General features: G+C 47.2%; 1 protein-coding gene across 3 annotated transcripts in view; it reads right to left on the bottom strand.

Annotated features, from left to right (window-relative positions):
- Positions 1-27,123, bottom strand: part of pltp (phospholipid transfer protein) — a 698,920-nt gene that overhangs the window by 387,743 nt on the left and 284,054 nt on the right. For all 3 annotated transcript variants that reach the window (XM_068048032.1, XM_068048031.1, XM_068048033.1), the window contains exons 8-10: positions 15,605-15,696; positions 13,456-13,632; positions 13,311-13,370 (exon numbers count right to left, since the gene is read on the bottom strand). In XM_068048032.1, coding sequence (XP_067904133.1) covers positions 13,311-13,370; positions 13,456-13,632; positions 15,605-15,696 — 329 coding nt within the window. The remainder of the gene's footprint in view (positions 1-13,310; positions 13,371-13,455; positions 13,633-15,604; positions 15,697-27,123) is intronic.

Raw genomic sequence — 27,123 nt, 5'->3', positions numbered from 1 at the left:
GGCTGAGGAACACGACAATGTGAGCCATTCGGTGACTCGCGTCCTCATCAAGCAGACCATTGGTCTCCTCAAGAGGAAATTCAGGTGCCTGGATTGTTCCGGTGGGGCACTTCAGTATGCCCCAGCAAAGGTCTCCCGGATAGTGGTGGTTTGCTGCACTTTACACAACCTGGCACTGCAGAGGGGAGCGGCCTTGGCTGTTGAGGACTTAGTGAAGTGTGAGGAGTCCTCAGACGAGGAACAAGATGGGAAATCTGATGACCAGATGCAGCATCCTGAAGGACATGAGAGGCCATTGGAGGGCCCAATGACGCAGGCGCTAGGGAGACTCGGGAGGCTCTTATACTCACTTGTTTTGCCTGATCCTGACCACAGCAGTCAACCATTTGCATAAAGAACCACATTCCACGCACACTAATATCATTAACCTCTGTTCTTGCTCCTTGGCCACTAGTAACTGGTGCTTCTACAATGTGCAACACACAAGCCCTGGTAGCCCCCAGTCAGCCATTGGATTCACCCCTGCCACTCTGGCACTGACGGAGGGTCACAAACAATGGATGGAAACTTACATAAGCCAAATCCAACACTTATCACAAAAATCATCTCACACGAGCAATGAATCTTTAACTGTTCATTCATCTGTATGGCCCAAGTGTGTCTAGTACCTTTTCTTAATTCTTTTACAAGTGCTGCTACATGGAGCTTCCCCTTCACTGCCAGCTGCAATGGAGACAAGCTGCTGATCTTGTCGCCCCGTGGCCTGGGATGACCTTGGCAGTTATCCTCTGGCTGACTGAGGCCTGTGAGGCCTGGGCATGCTGTGGAGCTGCTGCACAGATGCAGGAGCCTCCTCTGTCATCACAGCAACTGGAGGTGCTAGTGTCACTGGCAGAGGGACTGAGGAGCCGATTTCCACTCCAGGCGCACCCTAACAGGCACACCTGCACCTCCCTGCTGACCTGAGAAGGACTAGGACCTGGTGAAGACTTCATGTACCTCATCTCTCTCTCACCTTGCCACTGCTGAACAGAGCTGATGGACAAGTCGATGCCATGCATTGACTGGCCTGCTGGATGTGGCTCTCCATCTCTTGATAGAGGAGACCACGCACCCAGACGAGAGGGAAATCGCAGCACTCATGGCCTGAATGGAGTCCTGCGCTGTCCGAGCCAGAGTATGCATACCCTCTGGAAGCTCCTCCAGATCTTCACGTACCTCATGCTGGACTTCCAGCATCTGCCGCCTCACAGATGATTCCACAGGCACGTCAACGGCCTGGGGCTCAGCATCATCCTGGCCTCCCACACTCCTCCGAGTGTCAGTGGCCTCAGCTGTCACTGCCTCCGACAGCTGGTCAGGTGCGTGTCTGGTGCTCACACCAGGTTATGACCCCGATTCTTCTTGAAAACGCATACCTGCTGAGGTGAAAGTATCTGCACTGGTGAAGGGTGCGGGGGAATGCAGTGACACTGTGTCCTCAGAGGTCCCCTGCACTTCCTTCGAGGTGGGCGACTGTCCTCCATAGGCAGCAACTCTGTGTTCTTGGGCTTGACCTGCAAGACAGAACAGAATGATTAGCACTTCTCACCTGTGCAGACAGGCGCCCACAGTTGCCTGCATCTTACATCAATGTCTGTACATTGGTGGATACATGAACACCATCCCTTGTGCTCTCCTGAGGTTTCCCTCTTGCTCGCTGATGAGGTGACTCACCCTCGTGAATGCACTCCGGCCTCACTGTCCGCAATGGAGTGGCTGCCTGGCGAACCTGCCAGCTGTAGAGCCTCCTCCTCCATGGCCGTCAGAATGGTGATCACTGGGAGTCTGCCACTGATCTGCATCCTCTCTTTGGTGTTCTGGGCCCTCTTCTCGTGTGGGAACACAGAAGAAAAATGTTAGTTGCCACACTAGAGCAAACACAATGCCTAATCGTCTTGCATGCTTGCTGCTGTGACAGGGGGAAGTGGCATGCATGTGCCATTAGAACTCTCTTGAGCCACTCTGCAAGAGTTGACAATGCAAGACTCACACCCCCAAACAGAACTGCAACCATTCCTTATGAAGGAGATGCTGCAGTCTCAGCCCAATGCCACCAACATGCTGGGCTCGTCTTCCCAACCATCTGCGCCCTCACACCTATCCTTTTGTTGTTCACCACGCCCCCCCCCCCACCCCAAAAAAGGGCATTGAGTGGGGTACTCACACTTGCGGTGCAGAGAAGGTTGTTGATGCGTATGCAGAACTACAGCCAGGTACTCCGAATGACCCTACAGGCGCTGACCTCCTCTGTGATCTTCGTCCAGGCTTGCTTAGTTCGGCGGGGAAGTGTCCTCCATCTGTCCCTGGGGTAGAGAACCTCTCGCCTTGTCTGAGTAGCCTGGAGGAGAACATGTAGGGAGATGGCACTGAACCATGGGGCCACCCGGGATCTTGCATCTGCCATGTGCCTACAACCGCGTGTCTCCTGCGCCTTTCTTTGGAGGATGATGGAGGGTCTCTGGCAGCTGGGTGCTGGACGATGGAGGGGTCTCTGGCATCTGGGTGTTGGATGACGGAGGGGTCTCTGGCAACTGGGTGCTGGATGATGGAGGGTCTCTGGCAACGGGGTGCTGGATGATGGAGGGTCTCTGGCAGCTGGGTGCTGGATGATGGAGGGTCTCTGGCAACTGGGTGCTGGATGATGGAGGGTCTCTGGCAACTGGGTGCTGGATGATGGAGGGGTCTCTGGCAACTGGGTGCTGGATGATGGAGGGTCTCTGGCAGCTGGGTACTGGATGATGGAGGGGTCTCTGGCAACTGGGTGCTGGATGATGGGGGGTCGGGCAGCTGGTTGCTGGATGATGGAGGGGTCTCTGGCAACTGGGTACTGGATGATGGAGGGTCTCTGGGAGCTGGGTGCTGGATGATGAGGGGTCTCTGGGAGCTGGATGCTGGATGATGGAGGGGTCTCTGGCAGCTGGAATCCTGGATGATGGAGGGTCTCTGCCACGTTGCTGCTGGATGATGGAGGGTGTCTGGCAACTGCGTGCTGGATGATGGAGGGGTCTCTGGCACGTGGCTGCTGGATGATGGAGGGTCTCTGGCAGCTGGGTGCTGGATGATGGAGGGTCTCTGGCAGCTGGAATTCTGGATGCTGGAGGGTCTCTGGCAGCTGGAATTCTGGATGATGGAGGGTCTCTGGCAGCTGGGTGCTGGATGATGGAGGGTCTCTGGCAGCTGGAATTCTGGATGCGGGAGGGTCTCTGGCAGCTGGAATTCTGGATGATGGAGGGTCTCTGGCAGCTGAGTGCTGGATGATGGAGGGTCTCTGGCAGCTGGTTGCTGGGTGATGGTAGGGTCTCTGGCAACTGGGTGCTGGATGATGGAGGGATCTCTGGCAGATGGATGCTGAATGATGGAGGGTCTCTGGCAGATGGGTGCTGGATGATGAAGGGTCTCTGGCAGCTGGGTGCTGGATGATGGAAGGGTCTCTAGCAACTGGGTGCTGGATGATGGAGGGATCTCTGGCAGCTGAGTGCTGGATGATGGAGGGGTCTCTGGAAACTGGGTGCTGGATGATGGAGGGGTCTCTGGCAGATGGGTGCTGAATGATGGAGGGTCTCTGGCAGCTGAGTGCTGGATGATGGAGGGGTCTTGGGCGACTGGGTGCTGGATGATGGAGGGGTCTCTGGCAGCTGGATGCTGGATGATGGAGGGTCTCTGGCAGCTGGATGCTGGATGATGGAGGGGTCTCTGGCAGCTGGATGCTGGATGATGGAGGGGTCTCTGGCAGCTGGATGCTGGATGATGGAGGGTCTCTGGCAGCTGAGTGCTGGATGATGGAGGGTCTCTGGCAGCTGGATGCTAGATGATGGAGGGTCTCTGGCAGCTGGATGCTGGATGATGGAGGGGTCTCTGGCAGCTGGATGCTGGATGATGGAGGGGTCTCTGGCAGCTGGATGCTGGATGATGGAGGGTCTCTGGCAGCTGAGTGCTGGATGATGGAGGGGGCTCTGGCATCTGGGTGCTGGATGATGGAGATGTCTCTGGCAGCTGGGTGCTGAATGATGGAGGGTCTCTGGCAGCTGGGTGCTGGATGATGGAGGGTCTCTGGCAGCTGGATTCTGAATGATGGAGGGTCTCTGGCAGCTGGATGCTGGATGATGGAGATGTCTCTGGCAGCTGGGTGCTTGCGGACCTGAGTCCTTTGACAGCGCTTTCTGGGATGACAGCTGCAAGAACGGACATCTGCATCATAGCTTGGGTGCTGACGGCCTTTTAAACATGGCGCCATCAACTCCTTCCATGTCAGCCTCGGACTGAAAACTACTATCATGCACTGGGTGGCCGGTCACCCAGCCTGCTGGCCATTAATTGACCAGCCAGCGTAAAGGTACTGTGAGAATGGGAGTCGGAGTGGGAGAGCCTTTGCTACTCGCTTCCACTTCAACCTTTGCTTTCCCACCGGATCCTATTAAATCCCAGCCCATGTCTCTATAATGGCAATTAGATCAAAACCATTTATCTCGATTTGTGACACTTTTTAATCTATCTTATTATGAATGCCTTGCGCATTCAGATAAAGAGACTTTAATTTTTTTTATTGTTGTTCTTTGCATGGATGCACTACTACTGTTAAACTCTCTGTTCCAATTTGTCTCACTCTGTTAGTCTTTATTCAAATTGGTACACCTTCTATTGTCTCGACTTTTCTCTTCAGATTTCTAGATTTTCCTTTGCCTGATCCCTCCCCCCACTTTTAGTTTTTTTTGTCTCTTTGCTTGTCCCATTTCTAATCCCTTTGGTATTGCACCATGAAAACTTTTGTCATTTAATTTCTCCTCTCCTCTGCCCTATCACAGACATCCCCTTTGGTTCTTCTTCTCCCCTCCCCATCCTTTCACTAGTTCAAAACTTGGACACCAGCTGAGTCCTTCCAGCATTTTCTGCTTTTAGTCAAACACTAATTGCCTTTAACAAATCCATGTTGCCCGTTATTTATTAACCCATGATCTTCCATGTGACAATTAATTTTGACCCAGATTATGGTCTCAAAGTTTCCCCACCATCAGCTGACTGGCCTGTATTTACTGGGTTTATCTCTCTCCCCTTTTTTAAACAGAGGTGTAACATTCGAAATCATCCAGCCCACTGGCATGACCCCCATACCTATGGAGGATTGTAAGATTGTGACCAGAGCCTCCACTATTTCCACCCTTACTTCCCTCAATAACGTTAGGATGCAACCCATCTGGACAGGGTGACTTTTCTACATTGACCACGGCCAACTTTTGAAGTACCTCCTTTTATATTTTTATCCTGTTCAATTCCTCTAGGTCCTCCTCCTTTACTGTGATATTGGTAGAATCCTCTTCTTGCATTTATATAGCACCTTTCATAACCACTGGATGTCCCAAAGCGCTTTACAGCCAATGAAATACTTTTGAAGCATGGTCACTGGTGTAATGTAGGAAACGTGGCAGCCAATTGCACACAGAAAGATCCCACAAACAACAATGTGATAATGACCAGATCATCTGTTTTGGTGATGTTGATTGAGGAATAAATATTGGGGGATAACTCACTGCTCTTCTTCAAAATAATACCAAGGGATCTTTTACATTCACTTGACAGGGCAGACAGGGCCTCATTTTAACATCACATCCAAAAGACTGTGCCTCTAACAGTGCAGCATTCCCTTGGTACTGCACTGGAGGCTCAGCTTAGGTTTAGGTGCTTAAGTCGTTGAGTGGGATTTGAACCCACAAACGTCTGATTCAGAGGATTAGTACCTCAGCCATGTCTTCTGCCTCCACAAGAAGATTTTTTATTGGTCCTACCCTTCCTTTGACTACCGTTTTACTATTTATATGTTTATAAAGAGTTTAGTGCTCCCTTTTATATTACACACTAACCTTTGCTCATATTCTCCTTTTAGTTCCTTTTTCAGTTCTCTGCACTTGTCGTGTTGACTTTCTTTTTCTGTTGAATTATGAACCCAGCATTCATCATAAGCTTCCTTCTTCTGTTTCATTTAATTCACTATATATTTAGTCATCCAGGCAGCTTTGGATGACTTTCCTTTCCGCATTGTGGGAATGTGTCTAGACTGTACCTGAACTGTAACCTCTTTGTTGATTTATTGTTTTATTGCCAATCTGTAATTGCAATGCAACTGGTTCAGTAGCAATTAAGCTCACTGAAGTTAGCCATTCTCCAGTTGAGCATCTTCACCTTTCACTGTACCTTGTCCTTTTCCATAACTTTCTAACCCTGATGATATTGTGATCACTGATCTCCAATTGCACCCCCACCAAAACATGCTCCGCTTTCCTCAGTTCATTCCCCAGAACTAGATCATGCACTGCTTCCTTCCTCATTGGACTGGAAACACACTGATCAGGAAAGTTCCCTTGTACACATTTCAGTAACTCCCTCACTCTTTGTCCTTTACACTGTTACTATCCCAGGCCCCAGATGATATTCGGATAATTGAAGTCTCCCATGAGCACTATTCTATGGTTTTTACATCTTCCCACAATTTACCTGTAGATTTGCTCCTCTACTCCTTCCTACTATTTGCAGGACTATAGTATACAGGGATCAGGCTGGGAGACGTCGCCTACCTGCCCCCACTGTTATTTTACCACCAGCAGGGGAGGTGGGAAATGGCCCACCGGCCCCAGGTCAATTGAGTGGCTAATTAATTGCCACTTAAAAGCTTCCTCTCCCTGCCGCCATTGGTGTCATACCAGCGGTGGGCGGGCACTTCAGCACCAGAGGAGGCCATCCAATAATACTTGGCAGCCTCCTTGTGGGCTGGGGAGGGGAGCCCCCCTGATCAGACACCCTGAGCCCCATGGAGGGCCCCGCCCCACCAGCATGGGCCACCCCCGTTAGACCTACGGTGAAGCCTGAACCCCACTTACCTTTTTGAAGGGCGATGTCCATCATCCTTTGCTAACTGGGTGCAGTCCCAGCAGTGGTCACAACTGCCAGTGGTGCTGCTGGGACTGAGGAGCTGCTGTTGGACCTCTGATTGGTTGGCAGCTCTTGGAGGCGGGACTTCCTGCCTCAAAGTGGTGGATGTCCCAACTAAGGACAATTCAGGGTGTGGGCCATGTAAAATTATAGCATGGCTTTCAGGCCCACAGAGGCGGGCTGTCCAACTTTTAGCCGATGGGCGGGGTCACCGCCTCAATGTAAAATTCCGGCCAGAATCTTTGATCAATACTATCACTCCCCTCTGCTTCTTTCTTTCCCTAATTTTTCCTGCACACATTCTAGTCAGGAATGTTAAGTTCCCATTCCTGCCCTTGTTTGATTTTTGTGACAAGAACCGAAGACCTGTCTCACAGTCCCGTGATGCAGTTTGTGCTTGCAGTTCACCAACTTTATTTACAATTCTCCATGCATTTATGCACAGGCGCTCCAAATGCATCCCAGTGTGCCTCACATTTACCACGCTGTCTGATTCCTCCTATTTCTGGAATACTTATTATTCCAACACTGTTTACCTTTCCCAGTCCTCTGTACACCTTATTAGCTCCTCTCTGGTGCTTCTTCCTGGGTCACCCCCACCCCCTCCCACCACCCTGTCAAATTAGCTTAAACCCTTCCTCAAGGCATAGTTAATGTCCCTTCAAAGACATTGGTCCCAATCCTCTCCAGGTACAACCCGGACAGGTCTCTGCCGCCCCAGTACTGGTTCCAATGCCGCAGGATTCCAATGGCCTCCCTCCTGCACCATTTCTTCAGCCATGTAATAACTTGCTTTATCTTTCCTTTCCTATCTTACTAGCATGTAATACTGTGAGTAATTTAGAGATTACCATCTTTGAGGTCCTGCTCTTTCATCTCCTCCTTATCTCCTGAAACACCATCTGTAGGATCTCAACTCATCTTTCCTATGTCATTGGTTCTAATTTGGGACTAAACAGGAGTGATGAAAGATTGAGAGTAGGGGTGACAGCAGAGATCATAGGGTGGACCAAAGGAGAGGGATGAAAGTGGCGGACGAAATAGAGATAGATAGATAGATAGATAGATAGATAGATAGATAGATAGATAGAGTGACGCAGAGTATGTGTGGGTTCAGAGCTGACAGACAGCGTTCTAAAGAAAATCAAGTGTGACATCACTGGGAAGCAGGCAAGTGATTGGTTGGTGAGTATTTTTTTCTCTTTTTTTACTTCTTTTTTCTCTTGAAACTTGGGTATTTATTAGTAATAGCAAGGCTTATTCATAGCAGCAAGGTTCATTATCTATTAGATTGAGAAATGGCAGGGCTGCTCTGACCTCCTGTGCAATGTGGGGACTCCAGGACACTTCCCATCTCCTGGATAACCATATGTGCAGGAAATGATGTCAGTTAGGGCGGCACAGTAGCGCAGTGGTTAGCACCGCAGCCTCACAGCTCCAGCGACCCGGGTTCAATTCTGGGTACTGCCTGTGTGGAGTTTGCAAGTTCTCCCTGTGTCTGCGTGGGTTTCCTCCGGGTGCTCCGATTTCCTCCCACAAGCCAAAAGACTTGCAGGTTGATAGGTAAATTGGCCATTATAAATTGCCACTAGTAGAGGTAGGTGGTAGGGAAATATAGGGACATGTGGGGATGTGGTAGGAATATGGGATTAGTGTAGGATTAGTATAAATGGGTGGTTGATGGTCGGCACAGACTCGGTGGGCCGAAGGGCCTGTTTCAGTGCTGTATCTCTAAACTAAACTAAAGTTGCAGTAGCTCGAGCTCTGGGTTTCAGAACTTGCACAACAGCTGGCATCACTGCGGTGCATCCGTGGGGTTGAGAGCTTCGTGGATAGCATATTTACAGATGTGATCATTCTGCAGCTTAAGAGTATACAGGGAGAGAGGGAATGGGCATCCACCAGGCAGCCAAGAAGAAACAAGTAGGTAGTGCAGGAGTCCCATGAGTGCATCTCACTGTCCAACCAGTATTCACTTCTGAATACTGAGAAAAGTGATGGATCATCTGGCGGGTGCAACCAGAGACAAAGCCATGGCACCGCAGTTGGTTCAGCTCCACAGGGGAGCACAAAGAACACTAGAAGAGCAATAGTGATAGGAGATTTGATAATTAAGGGAATAGACAGATGTTTCTGAGGTCACAGACATGAAACAGAATGGTGTGCTGCCTCACTGTTGCCTGGGTCAAGGATGTTACTGAACGGCTGCAGAGCACCCTGAGGGGGAGGGTACACAGCTAGCGGTTGTGGTTCATATTGGTACCAATGGCATAGGTAGACAGACTGATGTGGTCCTGCAATCAGAACTTAGGGAGCTTGGTAAGAAATGAGCAAGGAGGACCTCAAAAGTCGTAATCTCCAGATTACTCCCAGTACCACACACAAGTGAGTATAGAAATAGGATAGTGCAGATGAATGCATGGCTGGGGAGATGGTGAAGGGTGGGGGGAGTGGTGGGATTTAGATTTCTGGGACTTTGGGACCAGTTCTGAGGGAGATAGGATCTGTACAGGCAGGACAGGTTGCACCTCAACAGAGCTGGGACAGATTTCCTTGCAGGGTGATTTGCTCGTGCTATTGGGAGGGTTTAAACTAACTTGGCAGAGGCATGGGGACCAGGAGATAATACGAGGTTCACAGAATACTGGGAGAGACAGATTGCACTAGAGTAGGAAATAGTAAAGTATTAAGTGGGGTCAGAGTAAGAGGGAAAGTAATAAAGTCTGAATCAGGGTTACTGTGCAGGTATGTGAATGTGTGGAGTGTGGTAAATAAGATTAGTGAGCTGCAGGCACAGATAGCCATGTGGAAGTATGATGTTTTGGCAATAACGGAGACCTGGCTCAGAGGATTGCATACTAAATATTCCTGGATACAAGGTGTTTAGGAAATACAGCAAGGGAAGGAAAGGGGGAGGGGTGGCAGTTTTGATCAAGGTGACATTGCAGTGCTAGAGAGAGAGGAAGTGCCAAAGGGGTCAAGGACAGAAGGTATTTGGCTAGAGCTGAGGAAAAAAAAGGTGCAATTACATTACTTGGTGTAGTCTATAGGCCACCAACTAGTGGGAAAGATGTAGAGAAACAAATTTGCAGGGAAATTAGAGAGGTGCACAAGAATTATAGAGTGGCTTTTATGGGGGACTTTAATTATCCAAATATAGACTTGGATAGCAATAGTGTAAAGGGCAGTGAGGGGCAAGAGTTCCTAGAGTGTGTTCAGGAGAATTTTCTACAGCGATATGTTTCCAGTCCGATGAGAAAGGAAGTATTGCTGGATTTGGTTCTGATTCTGGAAATGAGGTTGGGTCAAGTGGATCAAGTGTCAGTAGGGGAACATTGAGGGGTCAGTGATCATTGTAACATAAGGTTTATGTTGGCTAGAGAAAAGGACAAGGAACAATCCAGAGTATGAATAATTAACTGGAGAAAGCCAACTTATGAGGTAAGAATGGATCTGACCCAGATAAACTGGAATCAAAGAATGGCAGGCAAAATGGTAACTGAACAATAGGCCTTTAAAGAAGAGATAGTTTGGACACAGTTAAGGTATATTCCCATGAAGGGGAAAAGTAGCACAAACAAATCCAGAGCTCCCTGGATGACGAGAGAGATAGCGATTAAGATGAAGAAGAAAAAGTGTGCTTTTGACAGATCTCAGGTGGATTATACAAATGATAACCAGGCTGAATATAGAAGGTTTAAAGGGGAAGTGAAAAAGCAAATAAGAGAAGCAAAGAGAGAGTCTGAAAAGAGACTGGCAGCTAACATTAAAGGGAACCCCAAAGTCTTCTATAGGCATATAAATAGTAAAAGGAGGAGTGGGGCTGATTCGCGATCAAAAAGGGGATTTTGCATAGAGGCAGGTGGCATGGCTGAGGTATTAAATCAATACTTTACATCTGTCTTTACCAAGGAAGAAGATGCTGCACAGGTCATGGTGAAAGAGGAAGTAATTCAGACATTTAAAGAATTTAAAATTGATAAGGAGGATGTATTAGATAGGCTGTCTGTACTTAAAGTGGATAAAGCACCAGGACCAGATGAGATGCATCCAAGGATACTGAGGGAAGTGAGAGTGGAAATTGCAGAGGCACTGGCCATAATTTTCCAATCTTCCTTCGATTCAGCGGTGGTGCCAGAAGACTGGAGAGTTGCAAATGTTACACCCTTGTTCAAAAAAGGGTGTAAAAATAAGCCCAGCAACTACAGTCCAGTCTGCTTAACCTTGGTGGTGGGGAAGCTTCTAGAACCGATAATTTGGGACAAAGTTAATAATCACTTGGACAAATGTGGGTTAATTAGGGAAAGCCAGCACAGATTTGTGAAGGACAAATCATGTTTAACTAACTTGCTGGAGTTTTTGATGAGGTTAACAGAGAAGGTTGATCAGGGTTATGCTGTTGATGTGGTGTACATGGACTTCCAAAAAGCATTTGATAAAGTGCCACACAACAGACCTGTGAGCAAAGTTATAGCTCATGGAATAAAAGAGATGGTAGCAACATGGATACTAAATTGGCTGAATGACAGGAAACAGAGAGTAGTGGTTAATGGATGTTTTTCGGACTGGAGGAAGGTTTTAGTGGAATAAAAACAAGAAATGCTGGAAATACTCAGCAGGTCTGGCAGCATCTGTGGAGAGAGAAGTAGCGTTAATATTTCAGGTCAGTGACCCTTCATCAGAACTTCTCTCTCCACAGATGCTGCCAGACCTGCTGAGTATTTCCAGCACTTCTTGTTTTTATTTCAGATTTCCAGCATCTGCAGTATTTTGCTTTTATTAAGGTTTTAGTGGAGTTCCCTAAGGGTCAGTGTTAGGACATTTGCTCTTCCTGATATATATTAATGACGTAGAACTCGGTGTACAGGGCACAATTTCAAAATTTGCAGATGATACAAAACTTGGAAACATTGTGAACTGTGATGAGGATAGTGTAGAACATCAAAAGGACATAGGCAAGATAGTGGAATGGGTAGACAAGTGGCAGATGAAATTTAATGCATAGGAGTGTAAAGTGATTCATTTTGGTAGGAAGAAAATGGCGAGACCATATAAAATAAAGGGTACTGTTCTAAAAGGGGTGCAGGAGCAGAGGGACCTGGGTGTATATGTGTATAAATTATTGAAGGTGGCAGGAGAGGTTGAGAGAGCGATTAATAGAGCATACAGTATCCTAGGCTTCATTAATAAGGGCATAGAGTACAAAAGCAAGGAAGTTATGTTAAATTTGTATAGAGCACCAGTGCAGCCTCAACTGGAGTATTGTGTGCAGTTCTGGGAGCCACACTTCAGGAAAGGTGTGAAGGCATTAGAGAAGGTGCAGAAAAGATTGACGAGGATGGTTCCAGGTATGAGGAACTTCAGATACGTGGATAGATTGGAGAAGTTGGGACTGTTTTCCTTGAAGAGAAGAGAAGATTAAGAGGTGATTTGCTAGAGGTGTTCAAAATCATGAGGGGTCTGGACAGAGTAGATAGGGAAAAACTGTTCCAATTGGTGGAAAGATCAAGAATAAGAAGACACAGATTTAAAGTAATTGATAAGAGAAGCAATGGCGACATTTGGAAAATTCCAAACCAGCGAGTGGTTAGGATCTGGAATGCACTGCCTGAGAGTATGGTGGAGGCAGGTTCAATCAAGGCATTCAAGAGGGAATAGGATTATTATCTGAAAAGGAAGAAAGTGCAAGACTGCAGGGAGAAGGCAGGAGAGTGACACTATTGCTGAATGTCTGTTTCGGAGAGCTAGCACAGACAGGACAGACCGAATCACGTCCTTCTGTGCTGTAACAATTCTGTGATTCTGGGCGATCAAAGGCTGAGGTCAAAGTGTAGATCTAAAAGGGGAAGTAAAAGTGTGAGACAAAAGAGTGGTACCCACAGCTGTACAAATCTAGTTTGAATTATTTTACGCTCCCTCCTTCAGTATCACCAGCTCTAATACAATTACCTGTCTCAGATGGTTCTGATCTGGGCACATCCTTGAAAAATACTATAACTGCTCTGGGCACTGAGCTACTGCCACCATCCTAATGCCAGTCCTGAATGCTGATGCCACCATTGCCTGGGTACTTATACCTTGTGGCAGATATTGGAACAGCTCTGGGCCATTCCATTGGGCACTGAGTTCATATCAGATTTCACTTTGTGCTGTTTGTGACTGTTTAACGGAGTAATAATTTTATACCCTCTCCCAGCGCCCTGGGACCTGTAGTCTAAACAACATCATCAAGGCGACTGCTATGGAGAGAGAAGCAAAAACAGCCCTTGTCACGATGAAGATCACAGTCAGGAGGAGAGAGAAAGAGAGAGAGGCAATAAAAGTCAAAGTCACCATACGTTATTTACCAGCAGAATGATTGCTCCAAAGAAGGAAGTCCTCAGTAAATAAGAAAGATCCACTGGCATCTGTAAACAAATTAGAGACATGGAAGTTAATTGTGGTCAGCAAAATGCTTTGTAAGATATGAGGTTGTATGATTAGGAGCCGTACCTTGTTCTCAGGGATCTCTGTATTCAGTATTCCAGCTTTATAATAAGAGTACATGGCAGAATCAAAGAAGTACTCGGACACAGAGATGTATACCATTCGCTGTTTGCCCCTCACGTGAGGGATGATTGCAGTGTTCAGCAGAGTATCATTCTCATTACTGAGAGCATAGAACATCCCCTGAAACAGAGCACAATGCCCAAGAGGAAAGAGGTTAGCAGTGCAGAGTATGCTCAGAATCCAGGACATTCAATCACAACAAACATCAGGAGTGAAACCAGATCAAAACCCACCAACATCAGGAGTGAAACCAGATTGAAACCCACCAACATCAGGAGTGAAAGCAGGTCCAAACCTACCAACATCAGGAGTTAAACCAGATCACAACCCACCAACATCAGGAGTGAAACCACATCAAAACTGACAAACATCAGGAGTGAAACCAGAACAAAATTCACCATCAGGAGTGAAACCAGATTAAAACCAACAAACATCAGGAGTGAAACCAGATCAAAACCGACAAACATTAGGAGTGAAACCAGATTAAAATTCACCAACATCAAGAGCGAAACTCACTCTTGTTATGGCTATTGTGTTATCTGCATTATAACAGTGACTATAGTTATAAAGTACTTCATTCACTGTGAGCTATTTTGGACCTTTATGAGGATGTGAATGGTGTTACGTGTTACATTAATATTTCCCAGTGCAAAACCAGAGGGGAGAGGATATTGTAAAGAAACAGAGTTGACATGTGTGAAATGGTTTAAGTGGTGCACATGCCAACTGATGAGGCTGGCACTTGCCCACAGCAGAAGTAAGTCTGTTCACACCAAATTAGCATGCGGGTACATCAAGTAGTTAGGAAAGCAAATGGCATGTTGGCCTTTATTGTAAGGGGATTGGAGTACAGGAATAAGGAAGTCCCGCTACAATTGTCTCCACATTTAAGAATGGATATACTTGCACTGGAGGTGGTACAGCGAAGGTTCACTAGATTGGTCCCTGGGATGAGGGGGTTGTCCTATAATGAGAGGCTGAGTAAATTGGGTCTTTATTCTCTGGAGTTTAGAAGAATGAGAGGTGATCTCATTGAAACATACAATATTCTGAAGGGGCTGGATAGGGTAGACACTGAGAGATTATTTCCACTGGTCGGGGAATCTAAAACACAGGGGCACAGTCTCAGGATAAGGGGCCGATTATTTAGGACTGAGATGAGGAGAAATTACATCACTCAAAGGGTTGTGAATCTTTGGAATTGTCTATCCCACAGGATCGTGGATGTTCCATTATTGAATAAATTTAAGACTGAGAGTGATAGATTTTTGGCATCTCGGGAATCAAGGGATATCGGGAGGGGCAGGAAAGTGGAGTTGAAGCAGAATATCAGTCATGATCGTATTGAACGGTGGAGGAGGCTCACAGGGCTGAATGGTCTACTCCTGCTCCTAGTTCTTACCCCCAAAGCAATAAGAGGCAACCAGATATTGTGAGGCTACAGTCAGTCACACATAGGGCAGAGTGGGATGGTATCTTACATGGTCATTGTTCTGCTACCAGCCCACAAATCAACAGATTGATTGAATTCCGTTCCACAACTTGCAATGCTGGGATTTGAACTCACAACCTCTAGCTTGCTAGGCCAGTAGTACAGATCACTTGTTCATTTATCAAGCTATCTGGCTAGAGCCCCTGGATCTGGATTGTCTGTTTTGAAGCCCAGGGGAGGGTTAGCACTGTTCCATTACACATAAAAATGTAAACAAGCACCAATACCTATGGGCCATGACCACGTCGGGGTTTTGAACAGGTGGAACATGCTTCAATCACCCTCCATATGAACAGACTACCTCAATTTGGCAGACTGGCTCATTAGTAAGGCCTAGTTGAGGGGGAGAGATTGGGGGCCTGGGAAGGAAATGCGACAGGAAAATGGGGCAGGCGGGCAGGTGGTCCCCTTTCCTCCTGAGCATCACGGCCAGAATTATGGTCACCAGTCTGGAAAAGCTCTGGGACTCTCACCTAATAGTTTTTTGTCCCTTCCTCTTCCCTGTGACAGATGGGAAACGAATGTTCCTGGGTGGCAGGGTGACAGGTATTAATGTCATATAGAAGTGTCTGGAAGCTGCCAGCTATAAATAGGCCTTACCTTGAATTCCATGTCCATCCAGCTAGACTTAACGTCTGGGTCATTGAGAAGTGAGTAATCGATTCCTATGTATTGGTCCACTGGTGTTCGCACTGAATAGGGAAAGCAAGAAAGTGTGAATTCGAGGAGACCCCTTATCACCATTACCATCGGTGTGCAATCTGATACATTGAAATGACAGGATTGACACTGCAGATTCAGACTCTGTTACACTAATGCTCCTGTAGCTTGGATTCCCAGAGATCAGTACCTATCAGCTGAGTTTAACTTCTGAATCTGACTCACTCGTGTGAATTGGACATCTCCCTGTCTGTGCTGAATTAGTGAATTAGACGATCAGCCATGATCATTTTTGAATGGCGGAGCAGGCCCGAAGGGCCGAATGGCCTACTCCTGCCCCTATTTTTTTTCTATGTGCTCAACGCTCTCCCATAACTTCCTATCATGGATGAGTTAGATGAAGAACCTTCATCACTGGAGCTCAAGAAGGCCATAGACCGCCAAGTGAACAGAAGGGCACCGGGAAAGGATAGAATCCCAGTCAAACTGCTCAAGCACTAATAGTCCTGTCTGTAGCCACACCTTTATGACCATCTCCTTCTTTACTGGAAAGTGGGCTCTGTTCCTCAGAAGATGCGCGATGCCAAGATCATCACAATATACAAAAACAAATGTGACAGAGGAGACTGTAACAACTTTAGAGGCATCTCACTCCCTAGCGTCATGGGGAAGGCCTTTGCTAGGGTCATACTTAAAAGTCTTTCAGCCCCCACTCCGTTTGGTATCTTCTCCTCGCTCCTGACCTGCACCTTCACGGCAGATATGGAAGGAGTCCACTTGCACACTAGGTAAGACGGCAAGTTCTACAATCTATCAAGACTGAAAATGAAGACAAAAACATTGTGTCCTGAGCTGAGAGCCCCTCGACACTGATGATACTGCACTAGTCGCTCACACGGAAACTCAGCCACAAAGACTCATGGACTGTCTCTCCTGTGCCTGTAACTTGTTATCCTTGACCATAGGCATCAAGAAAACCCTTGATGCAGAGCTCGTTATAAGCATTGGGAAAGCAGCTACCACATTTGGCCGACTTGTGAAACGTGCATGGGATAACACCAAAGGGACCTTAAGGACCAAGCTGATGGTTTATAAGGCCTGTGTTCTCAGAACCTTGCTGTATGGCTGCGAAACATGGGTTTCTTGCAGCTATCAGTGACACGACTGAGGCGGAAGGCGTGCACTGTCTTTTCCAGTTCCGCTTCTCCACAGGTCACAACATATATTTAAATGTTTTCCCGGTTAACAGTACAACCAATAATACACTCCATTTTTTATCCCGCAATAAAATACACCAACCAGGTTTCTTTAATAAACAACAAAATTATCCGTTTATTATAAAGCAAGACTTAACCAGTAAGGAAGCAAAGCATTAACACACAGATTGAAAGATGAAAGTTCCCTTTTTAAAAATCCCCCAATTATACTCACACACACATAATAATACAGAAATTCACTCTGCAGAGAATGTTTGCTCTCCCACACTGGACCTTTGCAGGATTTCTTCAGAAATGTCGAGAAGGAGGTGAGCTGGGTCGTTTATTTTTCCTTGGCAGGAAAACACAAATTGTCTTCAAGCAGTTCACCACAACTAAAACAATTGTCCAAAACCCAAACAGAGAGTCAACCTCCTGACCTCCATAAACCTTGATGTGCAGCTTCTCTGTAACCATTTCCCCCCAGGTCACCAAGGTTTCTGTTGTTTACTGAACCCAAAGCTTCTAGCACAGGTGGGTTTTTCATACAACATCTCAAATGTCCTTTCGTTGAATTTGGTAAAAAAAGAACACATCCATGGAATCTTTTCAGTTTTACTCAAGTCCTCAAAAAAATAGAATATTAAAAAAAAGGAAACACTTTCATAACACCAGGAAAAGCAGCTCAATAATTTCCATCTTCAATGCGGACACGGGGACTGCTGGGTAAGTGAACTTATATATTCGGGCAGTGGCTAAACCCGAAACACCCATCCTCCTCCTCTAACCAAAAGAAAAAGGACTCTTGTGTGGAGGGTTTGGTAAGGTAAGGTTTTCCTTTTTTTTAAATCTCTTTTGTCAATTTAGAGCAGAGGGGATGGAAGCTAGGGCAGTTGCATGCTCCTCTTGCAGGATGTGGGAGGTAAGGGTCACCACTTGTGTCCCTGCTGACTTCACCTGTGAGAAATGCACCCAACTCCAACTCCTCACAGACCGCGTTACGGAACTGGAGCTGGAGCTGGATGAACTTCGGATCATTCAGGATGCTGAGGGGGTGATAGAGAGCAGTTATAGGGAAGTAGTGACACCTAAGTTACAGGATAAAGGTAGCTGGGTGACCATCAGGGGAGGGAAAGGGAATAGGCGCACAGTGCAGGGATCCCCTGTGGCCGTTCCCCTCAATAATAAGTATACAATTTTGGATACGGTTGGGGGGGACGACCTACCAGGGGAAAGCCACAGCGGCCAGGTCTCTGGCACTGAGCCAGGCTCTGTGACTCAGAAGGGAAGGGGGGAGAATAGGAGAGCGATAGTGATAGGAGATTCAATGGTTAGAGGAACAGACAGGAGATTCTGTGGTCGCGAACGAGACTCCTGGATGGTATGTTGCCTCCCGGGTGCCAGGATCAGGAATGTCTCGGATCGGGTCTACAGGATTCTTAAGGGGTAGGGGGAGCAGCCAGAAGTCGTGGTACACATCGGTACCAATGACATAGCTAGGAAAAGGGATGAGGACCTGAAAAGTGAATATAGGGAGTTAGGTTGGAAGTTAAAAGGCAGGACGAGCAGAGTAGTAATCTCAGGATTGATACCGGTGCCACGTGCGAGTGAGGCTAGAAACAGGGAGCGAGTGCAGCTGAACACGTGGCTACAGAGCTGGTGTAGGAGGGAGGGCTTCAGATATGTGGATCATTGGGATACGTTCTGGGGAAGGTCGGACCTGTACAAGAAGGACGGGTTGCATCTGAACTGGAGGGGCACCAATATCCTGGGCGGGAGGTTTGCTAGCGCTCTTCGGGAGGGTTTAAACTAGTTTGGCAGGGGGATGGGAACCGGAGCTACGGATCAGTGGATGGGGTAGCTGTTGAACAGGCAGATACCGAGTGCAGAGAGTCTGAGAGGAAGGTCAGACAGTTGACAGGGCAAAGTTGCAGCCAGTATGATGGGTTGAAGTGTGTCTATTTTAACGCAAGAAGTGTCAGGAATAAGGGTGATGAACTTATTGCATGGATCAGTACTTGGAGCTACGATGTTGTGGCCATTACGGAGACTTGGATATCACAGGGGCAGGAATGGATGTTGGATGTTCCAGGGTTTAGATGTTTCAAAAGGAATAGGGAGGGAGGTAAAAGAGGTGGGGGAGTGGCATTGCTAATCAGGGATAGTATCACAGCTGCAGAAAGGGAGGTCGTCGAGGAGGGTTTGTCTACTGAGTCAGTATGGGTGGAAGTCAGAAACAGGAAAGGAGCAGTCACTTTATTGGGAGTTTTCTATAGACCCCCCAGGCAGATTTTGGAAAGGTGCAGAAGTAACAGGGTTGTTGTCATGGGTGACTTCAACTTCCCTAATATTGATTGAAACCTCCTTAGTGCAAATAGTTTGGATGGAGCAGTTTTTGTCAGGTGTGTTCCAGGAAGGTTTCCTGATTCAATATGTAGAAAGGCCGACTTGAGGGGAGGCTATGTTGGATTTGGTGCTTGGCGACGAACTAGGCCAGGTGGCAGATCTCTCGGTGGGAGTGCATTTCGGTGATAGTGATCACAACTCCCTGACCTTTACTATAGTCATGGAGAGGGACAGGAGCAGACGGGATGGGAAAATATTTAATTGGGGGAGGGGGAATTACAATGCTATTAGGCAGGAACTGGGGAGTTTAAATTGGGAACAGGTGTTCTCAGGGAAATGCACGACAGAAATGTGAAGGTTGTTTAGGGACCACTTGCTGCGACTGCTGGATAGGTTTGTCCTGATGAGGCAAGGAAGGGTTGGTAGGGTGAAGAAACCTTGGATGACAAGAGATGTGGAACAGCTAGTCAAGAGGAAGAAGGAAGCTTACTTAAGGTTGAAGAAGCAAGGATCAGAAAGGGCTCGAGAGGGTTACAAGGTAGCCAGGAAGGAACTGAAGAATGGACTTAGGAGAGCTAGAAGGGGACATGAAAAAGTCTTGGCGGGTAGGATTAAGGAAAATCCCAAGGCGTTCTACACTTATGTGAGGAACAAGAGGATGGCCAGAGTGAGGGTAGGGCCGATCAGGGATAGTGGAGGGAACTTGTGCCTGGAGTCGGAGGAGGTAGGGGAGGTCCTTAATGACTACTTTGCTTCAGTATTCACTAGTGAGAGGGACCTTGTCGTTTGTGAGGACAGCGTGAAACAGGCTGATATGCTCGAACAGGTTGATGTTAAGAAGGAGGATGTGCTGGAAATTTTGAAAGACATGAGGATAGATAAGTCCCCGGGGCCAGACGGGATATACCCAAGGATATTACGGGAAGCGAGGGAAGAGATTGCCGCGCCTTTGGCGATGATCTTTGTGTCCTCACTGTCCACTGGAGTAGTACCAGATGATTGGAGGGTGGCAAATGTTATTCCCTTGTTCAAGAAAGGAAATAGGGATAACCCTGGGAATTACAGACCAGTCAGTCTTACGTCGGTGGTGGGCAAATTATTGGAGAGGATTCTGAGAGACAGGGTTTATGATTATTTGGAAAAGCATAGTTTGATTAGAGATAGTCAGCATGGCTTTGTGAGGGGCAGGTCATGCCTCACAAGCCTTATTGAATTCTTTGAGGATGTGACAAAACACATTGATGAAGGAAGAGCAGTGGATGTGGTGTATATGGATTTTAGCAAGGCGTTTAATAAGGTTCCCCATGGTAGGCTCATTCATAAAGTAAGGAGGCATGGGATACAGGGAAATTTGGCTGTCTGGATACAGAATTGGCTGGCCCATAGAAGACAGAGTAGTAGATGGAAAGTATTCAGCCTGGAGCTCGGTGACCAGTGGTGTTCCACAGGGATCTGTTCTGGGACCTCTGCTCTTTGTGATTTTTAAAAATGACTTGGATGAGGAAGTGGAAGGCTGGGTTAGTAAGTTTGCCGATGACACAAAGGTTGCTGGAGTTGTGGATAGTGTGGAGGGCTGTTGTAGGTTGCAATGGGACATTGACAGGATGCAGAGCTGGGCTGAGAAGTGGCAGATGGAGTTCAACCTGGAAAAATGTGAAGTGATTCATTTTGGAAGGTCAAATTTGAATGCAGAATACAGGCTTAAAGACAGGATTCTTGGCAGTGTGGAGAAACAGAGGGATCTTGGGGTCCACGGCCAGAGATCCCTCAAAGTTGCCACCCAAGTTGATAGGGCTGTTAAGAAGGCGTATGGGGTGTTGGCTTTCATTTACAGGGGGATTGAGTTTAAGAGCCGCGAGGTTATGCTGCAGCTCTATAAAGCCCTGGTTAGACCACACTTGGAATATTGTGTTCAGTTCTGGTCGCCTCATTATAGAAAGGATGTGGAAGCTTTAGAGAGGGTGTAGAGGAGATTTACCAGGATGCTGCCTGGACTGGAGGACATGTCTTATGAAGAAAGGTTGAGAGAGCTAGGGCTTTTCTCATTGCAGCGAAGAAGGATGAGAGGTGACTTGATAGAGGGGTACAAGATGATGAGAGGCATAGATAGAGTGGATAGTCAGAGACTTTTTCCCAGGGCGGAAAGGGCTATCACCAGGGGGCATAATTTTAAGGTGATTGGAGGAAGGTTTAGGGGAGATGTCAGAGATAGGTTCTTTACACAGAGAGTGGTGGGTGCGTGGAATGCACTGCCAGCGGTGGTAGTAGAAGCAGATACATTAGGGATATTTAAGCGACTCTTGGATAGGTACATGGATGATAGTAGAATGAAGGGTATGTAGGTAGTTTGATCTTAGAGTAGATTAAAGGGTCGGCACAACATCGTGGGCCGAAGGGCCTGTACTCTGCTGTACTGTTCTATGTTCCATGTCTGCGGTGCATTATGGGTATATTCTGGCAGGACAAAATCACAAATGTGGCAGTTCTCTCAAAGGCAGAGCTCCCAACTGTGTTGGCAGTAATCAAACAGAGGCAGCTTTGGTGAATTGGACACATCTGCAGGATGGAAGACAATCACATACCCAAGGACTTTCTGTATGGTGAGGTAGCCGGGACCAGACGACCAGTGGGGCACCCAAAACTCCGCTTCAAGAGTACTTGCAAGCGTGACACGAAGGCCCTAAATATTGACTATCACACTTGGGAGTCACTAGCTGGTGAAAGAGAGAAATGGCGACGCATCCGGTGGACTGGTGTGCACTACCACGATGACCAGTTGCTACAGCAGCTTGGCAACAGGCGCTAATGTCAAAACAACAACTCACAGCATCACCTGGCAGCTTCACATGCGGCACTTTTGGCAGAACCTGTGTCTCAAAGATTGGCCTTCATAGCCATCAGCAAAGGTGCACCAAGAGAAGACACCCCACCAAAATAGATTGATTGCTGCTTTCATAGATGGAAAGATACCAGCAAACCAGTCCCAGCCAGGAACACAGATAAAACAGATGGACGATTCCACCACTGGGATAAGGAAGCAGGGCTCAGCCATGTAACAGTGGGATACAATGCACAGGTCCTGCTGTCCTGGACTCTGGACAGGGAGTGTTGGTCTGCTGACTTGCACCACCCACATAGAGCACAGGCCAGTGGTGTTGGGAAGCTGATTGGGTGGACTGTGTAACACTAGGTATCAGACTGGGTCTCAAGGAGCAGAGTGGATTTCCCAGAGTTAACAGCCACAAAATTAGGCCCCAAAGTGCTCTTAGTTTTGGTGGTACAGGTACTGTTTTGTTACCAAAATGGCATAGAAATATAGAAACATAGAAAATAGGAGCAGGAGTAGGCCATTTGGCCCTTCGAGCCTGCTCCGCCATTCATTATGATCATGGCTGATCATCCAACTCAGTAACCTGTTCCCATTTTCGCCCCATATCCTTTAATCTCTTTCGCCCCAAATGCTATATCTAACTCCTTCTTGAAAACATACAATGTTTTGGCCTCCACTGTTTTCTGTGGTAGCAAATTCCACACGCTCACCACTCTCTGGGTGAAGAAATTTCTCCTCATCTCAGTCCTGAAAGATTTTCCCGTATCCTTAGACTATGACCCCTGGTTCTGGACTCCCCCACCATCAGGAACATCATTCCTGCATCCACCCTGTCAAGTCCTGTTAGAATTTTATAGGTTTCTATCAGATCCCCCCTCACTCTTCTGAACTCCAGCGAATATAATCCTAACCGACTCGATCTCTCCTCATACGTCAGTCCCGCCATCCCAGGAATCAGTCTGGTAAACCTTTGCTGCACTCCCTCTACAGCAAGAACATCCTTCCTCAGATAAGGAGACCAAAACTGCACACAATATTCCAGGTGTAGCCTCACCAAGGCCCTGTATGATTGTAGCAAGACATCCCTGCTCCTGTACTCAAATCCTCTCGTTATGAAGACCAACATACCATTTGCCTTTTTTACCACCTGCATGCAACTGGTGTACGAGAACACCCAGGTCTCACTGCACATTCCCCTCTCTCAGTTTATAGCCATTCAGATAATAATCTGCCTTCCCATTTTTGCTACCAAAATGGATAACCTCACATTTATCCACATTATGCTGCATCTGCCATGCATTCGCCCACTCACTCAACTTGTCCAAATCACCCTGAAGCCTCTCTGCATCCTCCTCACAACTCACCCTCCCACCCAGTTTTGTGTCATCTGCAAATTTGGAGATATTACATTTAGTTCCCTCACCTAAATCATTCATATATATCCAGACTATTCACACACACTTCTGGCATGGCCTGCACTGAACGCCATCTTGATGAGGGTGTTAGCGTGTATGTTATGAGTGTACGCTGGAAGTATGCTGAGTAGGCAGATCATGATGGCAGTCAGCGAGTAATGCTGACTTGACACCAGTGCTTCCATTTTCAGCCTCACTACTTCTGTTAGTACCTTGTCTTAAACATGCACAGTTGACCATTAAGTAAGAAGGCCCCCCCACCCCCCACCATCCCTATTTAAAGGGATCATCAACTACTTTCATGTTAGATGGTGATTAATCTCTACTGGCTCTGTTTGAGTTTGTGGAAGTGCCTTGGTGTTTGAAGAGTTGGTTACAATTGGTGAGGTCTACAGTGAGTGGTGCTGCATGTGAGGAAGGCATTGGTTGTGACTGCAAGGGGTCTGTGCACATCACTTACTCGGCTATATTTTCTGTGAGAATGTGAGTTCTCATTACCCATGTACCTCAATGTCTTGAGCTGTCTGTGGGATCAGCACACAATGAGCTTTGCTGAACAGAGATGTTTTGTGAAGGAGGCCTAAGGCAAGGATGAGGAGCTGAAGGAATGTATATAGGTCATTCATTCATGTCTTAAGGGTCTCGGGAGATGTTGGTATGGTCACTGTTTATGATAATAAAGTGCTTTAAGAGCTTAAGTGACAGGATGATTAGGAGAGATAGAGATGGATTAATTGCATTTTCCTGATTCCATATTGAAACATCTGATGAAGCATTGTGTGTCTTTTCATGTATTGTGATTCAGTGGTTGTATATATGGAATATAAAGATCAAAGGTAGAATTGGTATAAGTGTTTTGAATAAACCACTGTATGTGGCAGTAATACTGGAACTGTGCAATGTGATATACCTGAATTCTTATAGTGAATTGTGAATTCAAATATAAAGAATTGTGTAATCGTATTGGAATGGTGTGATATGATTTGACTGAGTATTCATGTTGGATCATGTAACATGAACTCATGAAAGACCTGATTCTGTGGGTGTTACAACTGGTGTCTCTGTACTCGGTTGTTTAAAGTAATGAAATGAAATAGAATAGGAAAGTAATCCCCTTGGGCTGCAGCATGAGAGGGATATTGAGCAGAGGCAGGAAAGAGGACAAGCTGCATGTGGAGGAGAGGAGGTGGAGGAGGACAAGGGGAAGGAGGGCTCTGAACAGGTGGCCTTATCCATCATTGGTCTTCCGGGAGCATTTCTCTTACCTCTATCCAGCCAGGAGCAGTGTATGTGTCATCTGTGCTTTACGAAGGAGGTGCTCACAGAACTCTGCCACCTCTTGGAACCAGACTGCAGCCTCAGAGCAGGGTGAAGGTGGCACTGCCAGTTGCTGGTAAGGTGACTGTGGCCCTGAATTCCTTCACCCTGGTAGCAGTCATGATGCTTTCATTCTGAAATAGTCTACTGTTCTCTCAATCTTGCAGCCACCATACCAGACATGAGGGTCGATGCCGGACAATAAGGGCTATCCGCTCTATACCTAACTCCCCTCCGCAACCCAACCATGCATGGCCAGCATGTGTACAATGAGAGCTATGCTGCTACATGAAACATCAAGCGAGAAGATTTTTGGGGCACTGAAGCAATGGTTCCAGAGTGGATGTCCTGTTTTGTGGTGTCTACTGTACTCTCCACAACCTGCTCATCATGAGGGCACAGCCAGGGATTCAGAGACCAGCTCAGAAGAAGGAGCAAGAGGAGGAACAGAAGAGGCAGCCAGCACATTCCTGTTTCAGACAGGCTGTCCATGAGTGCCCCATTCACTCTGGTTCCTGTGAATACAATTCCAAATCCCCATTGGACAACAGGCCCACACCTTAACATCCCTCTGTCACTGACCATCACAACATCCTCTTGGCCACAATCCTGAAATAAAATCCATCACAAAACAACCATTCCATACCAACTTTATCCAACAAACTCTCCAATATTCCACAGGAAAGTCAATTATTCATCTTTAATGCCCATCTTGCAGGTGCCTTTGTCTGACACTGTGCTCCTACCCCAGTGTCTGCTGCATGGCTGATGGAATGCTGTTGTAGGATGCCCTCGAGCAGCTCTGGGTCTAGAAAACCTGGTTTTGGGCTGTATCACCTCGGGATGGCTGACAGAGAGGCAACAGCTGAGGGACTGGCAGAGTGGCAGTGTTGGGAGCACGAATGCGGTCATCCTGAGAGGATAACAGGTTTGTGCTCCCCTGGGCTGTTGCTACTCCCCTGGGTGGCACCTCAACAATTTTAGTGATCTGCTGGAACACAGAGTGCTGAACTGCTGAACATGTCCCTTTGTGTATTGACATCTGCAGCCAGGATGGCAGTAGTTTGATCCTGCATGGGCAGCAAGCTGAGATTTCATGACCTCAGTCTGAGCTTCGACTGCAGCACTCAGACATTGGGTGGCTTCTGTTTGTGCTGCAATGGAAGCTGAGACATTGGCCACCAGATGCTGCATCATGCTTGAGTCTATAAGTGTTCTCAAGGAATTAGCAACCATTTCTATGCTAGAATGGATGGACTCCAAACTCTGTGAAGCCCTGTGCCAAGTTGGAGCCGGACTCCCCCATGTCCTTGACAACAACTGCAGGCTTTCTGACGAGACAGCCAATGCACCAAGCATTTCTGTGCACATAGGCATCAATCTTTTTCTGCATGTCGCCCCATCAAAGTCCTCATCTGAGTCCTCTGTTGCAGAATTCATATGCAGCCTCTCTTCTGGTGAGCTGTGCCATCCTTTCCATTTGACCTGGCTGCAGTCCACTTACACCCGATGACTCACCATATGCAGACCCTGCCTCTAAATGTCACTCTAAAGTTTGTGCAGTGTCAGTATCTGTGCTGGTGGCTGCGAGTGTGAAATCAGGTGACAGTGCTTCTTCTTCATCAGTTTCTTCTTCCTCCTGCACTTCAGGTGCCTGCACCAGTTCTTGACCAGGTGTCAGTTCTTGGGTATCTGAAAGAATGAAGGGTAATATGAGGGTGAGTGAAGAAGGGAATGTAAGAGGTGCATGTTTATACCATCTGCAGCTTGTAAATTTGGTTTATTGGTAAGATGTGACATTTGAAGATGCATTCACTGACCTTGACCACTCGTGTGAGGTCTTTGAACTTCTTGCAGCACTGCATCCAGGTTCTCAGAGCTAGACTGTTGGCATTGATCGTGACAGCTATCTGCTCCCACTGCCTTAATAATATCTGTCTGGAGGACCTCCTTGTTCCCTGAAGGAAGAGGACCTCTCTCCTCCTGTTCAACTCCTCCACCAAAGATTCTAGCGCTGCAGAGAACATAGAGCCTCCTGTGTTATTTCTACTCCTCCTTCCACTCAGCAACTCTTCTTGAACCAGTTCCAGCAGCTGCACCAGGCAAAATCCACCTCGCCTTTAAGATGTGCAGTCAGGCTTTAAATGGTGCTAGCACCGCACAAACATGGGCCCCCTGCTGAGGTGTGCAGCCACTCAGCAGCATGTTCAGTGTGAGGCTGCATGCCACTATCATTTTAAATTAGCAGGCGACATGAAGTTTACATGCGCCTGTATCACTACGAATGAGTGCGGATTAATCCGCATGTTCAATTTCAAGCTTAATCCAAATATACCCCTATTCTCTCACCCAGCA

Source organism: Heterodontus francisci, chromosome 16 (assembly GCF_036365525.1).
Source record: "Heterodontus francisci isolate sHetFra1 chromosome 16, sHetFra1.hap1, whole genome shotgun sequence".
Taxonomy (NCBI): domain Eukaryota; kingdom Metazoa; phylum Chordata; class Chondrichthyes; order Heterodontiformes; family Heterodontidae; genus Heterodontus; species Heterodontus francisci.
Note: the sequence above shows the minus strand (reverse complement) of the source record. Positions and strands in the feature narration are given on the sequence as shown.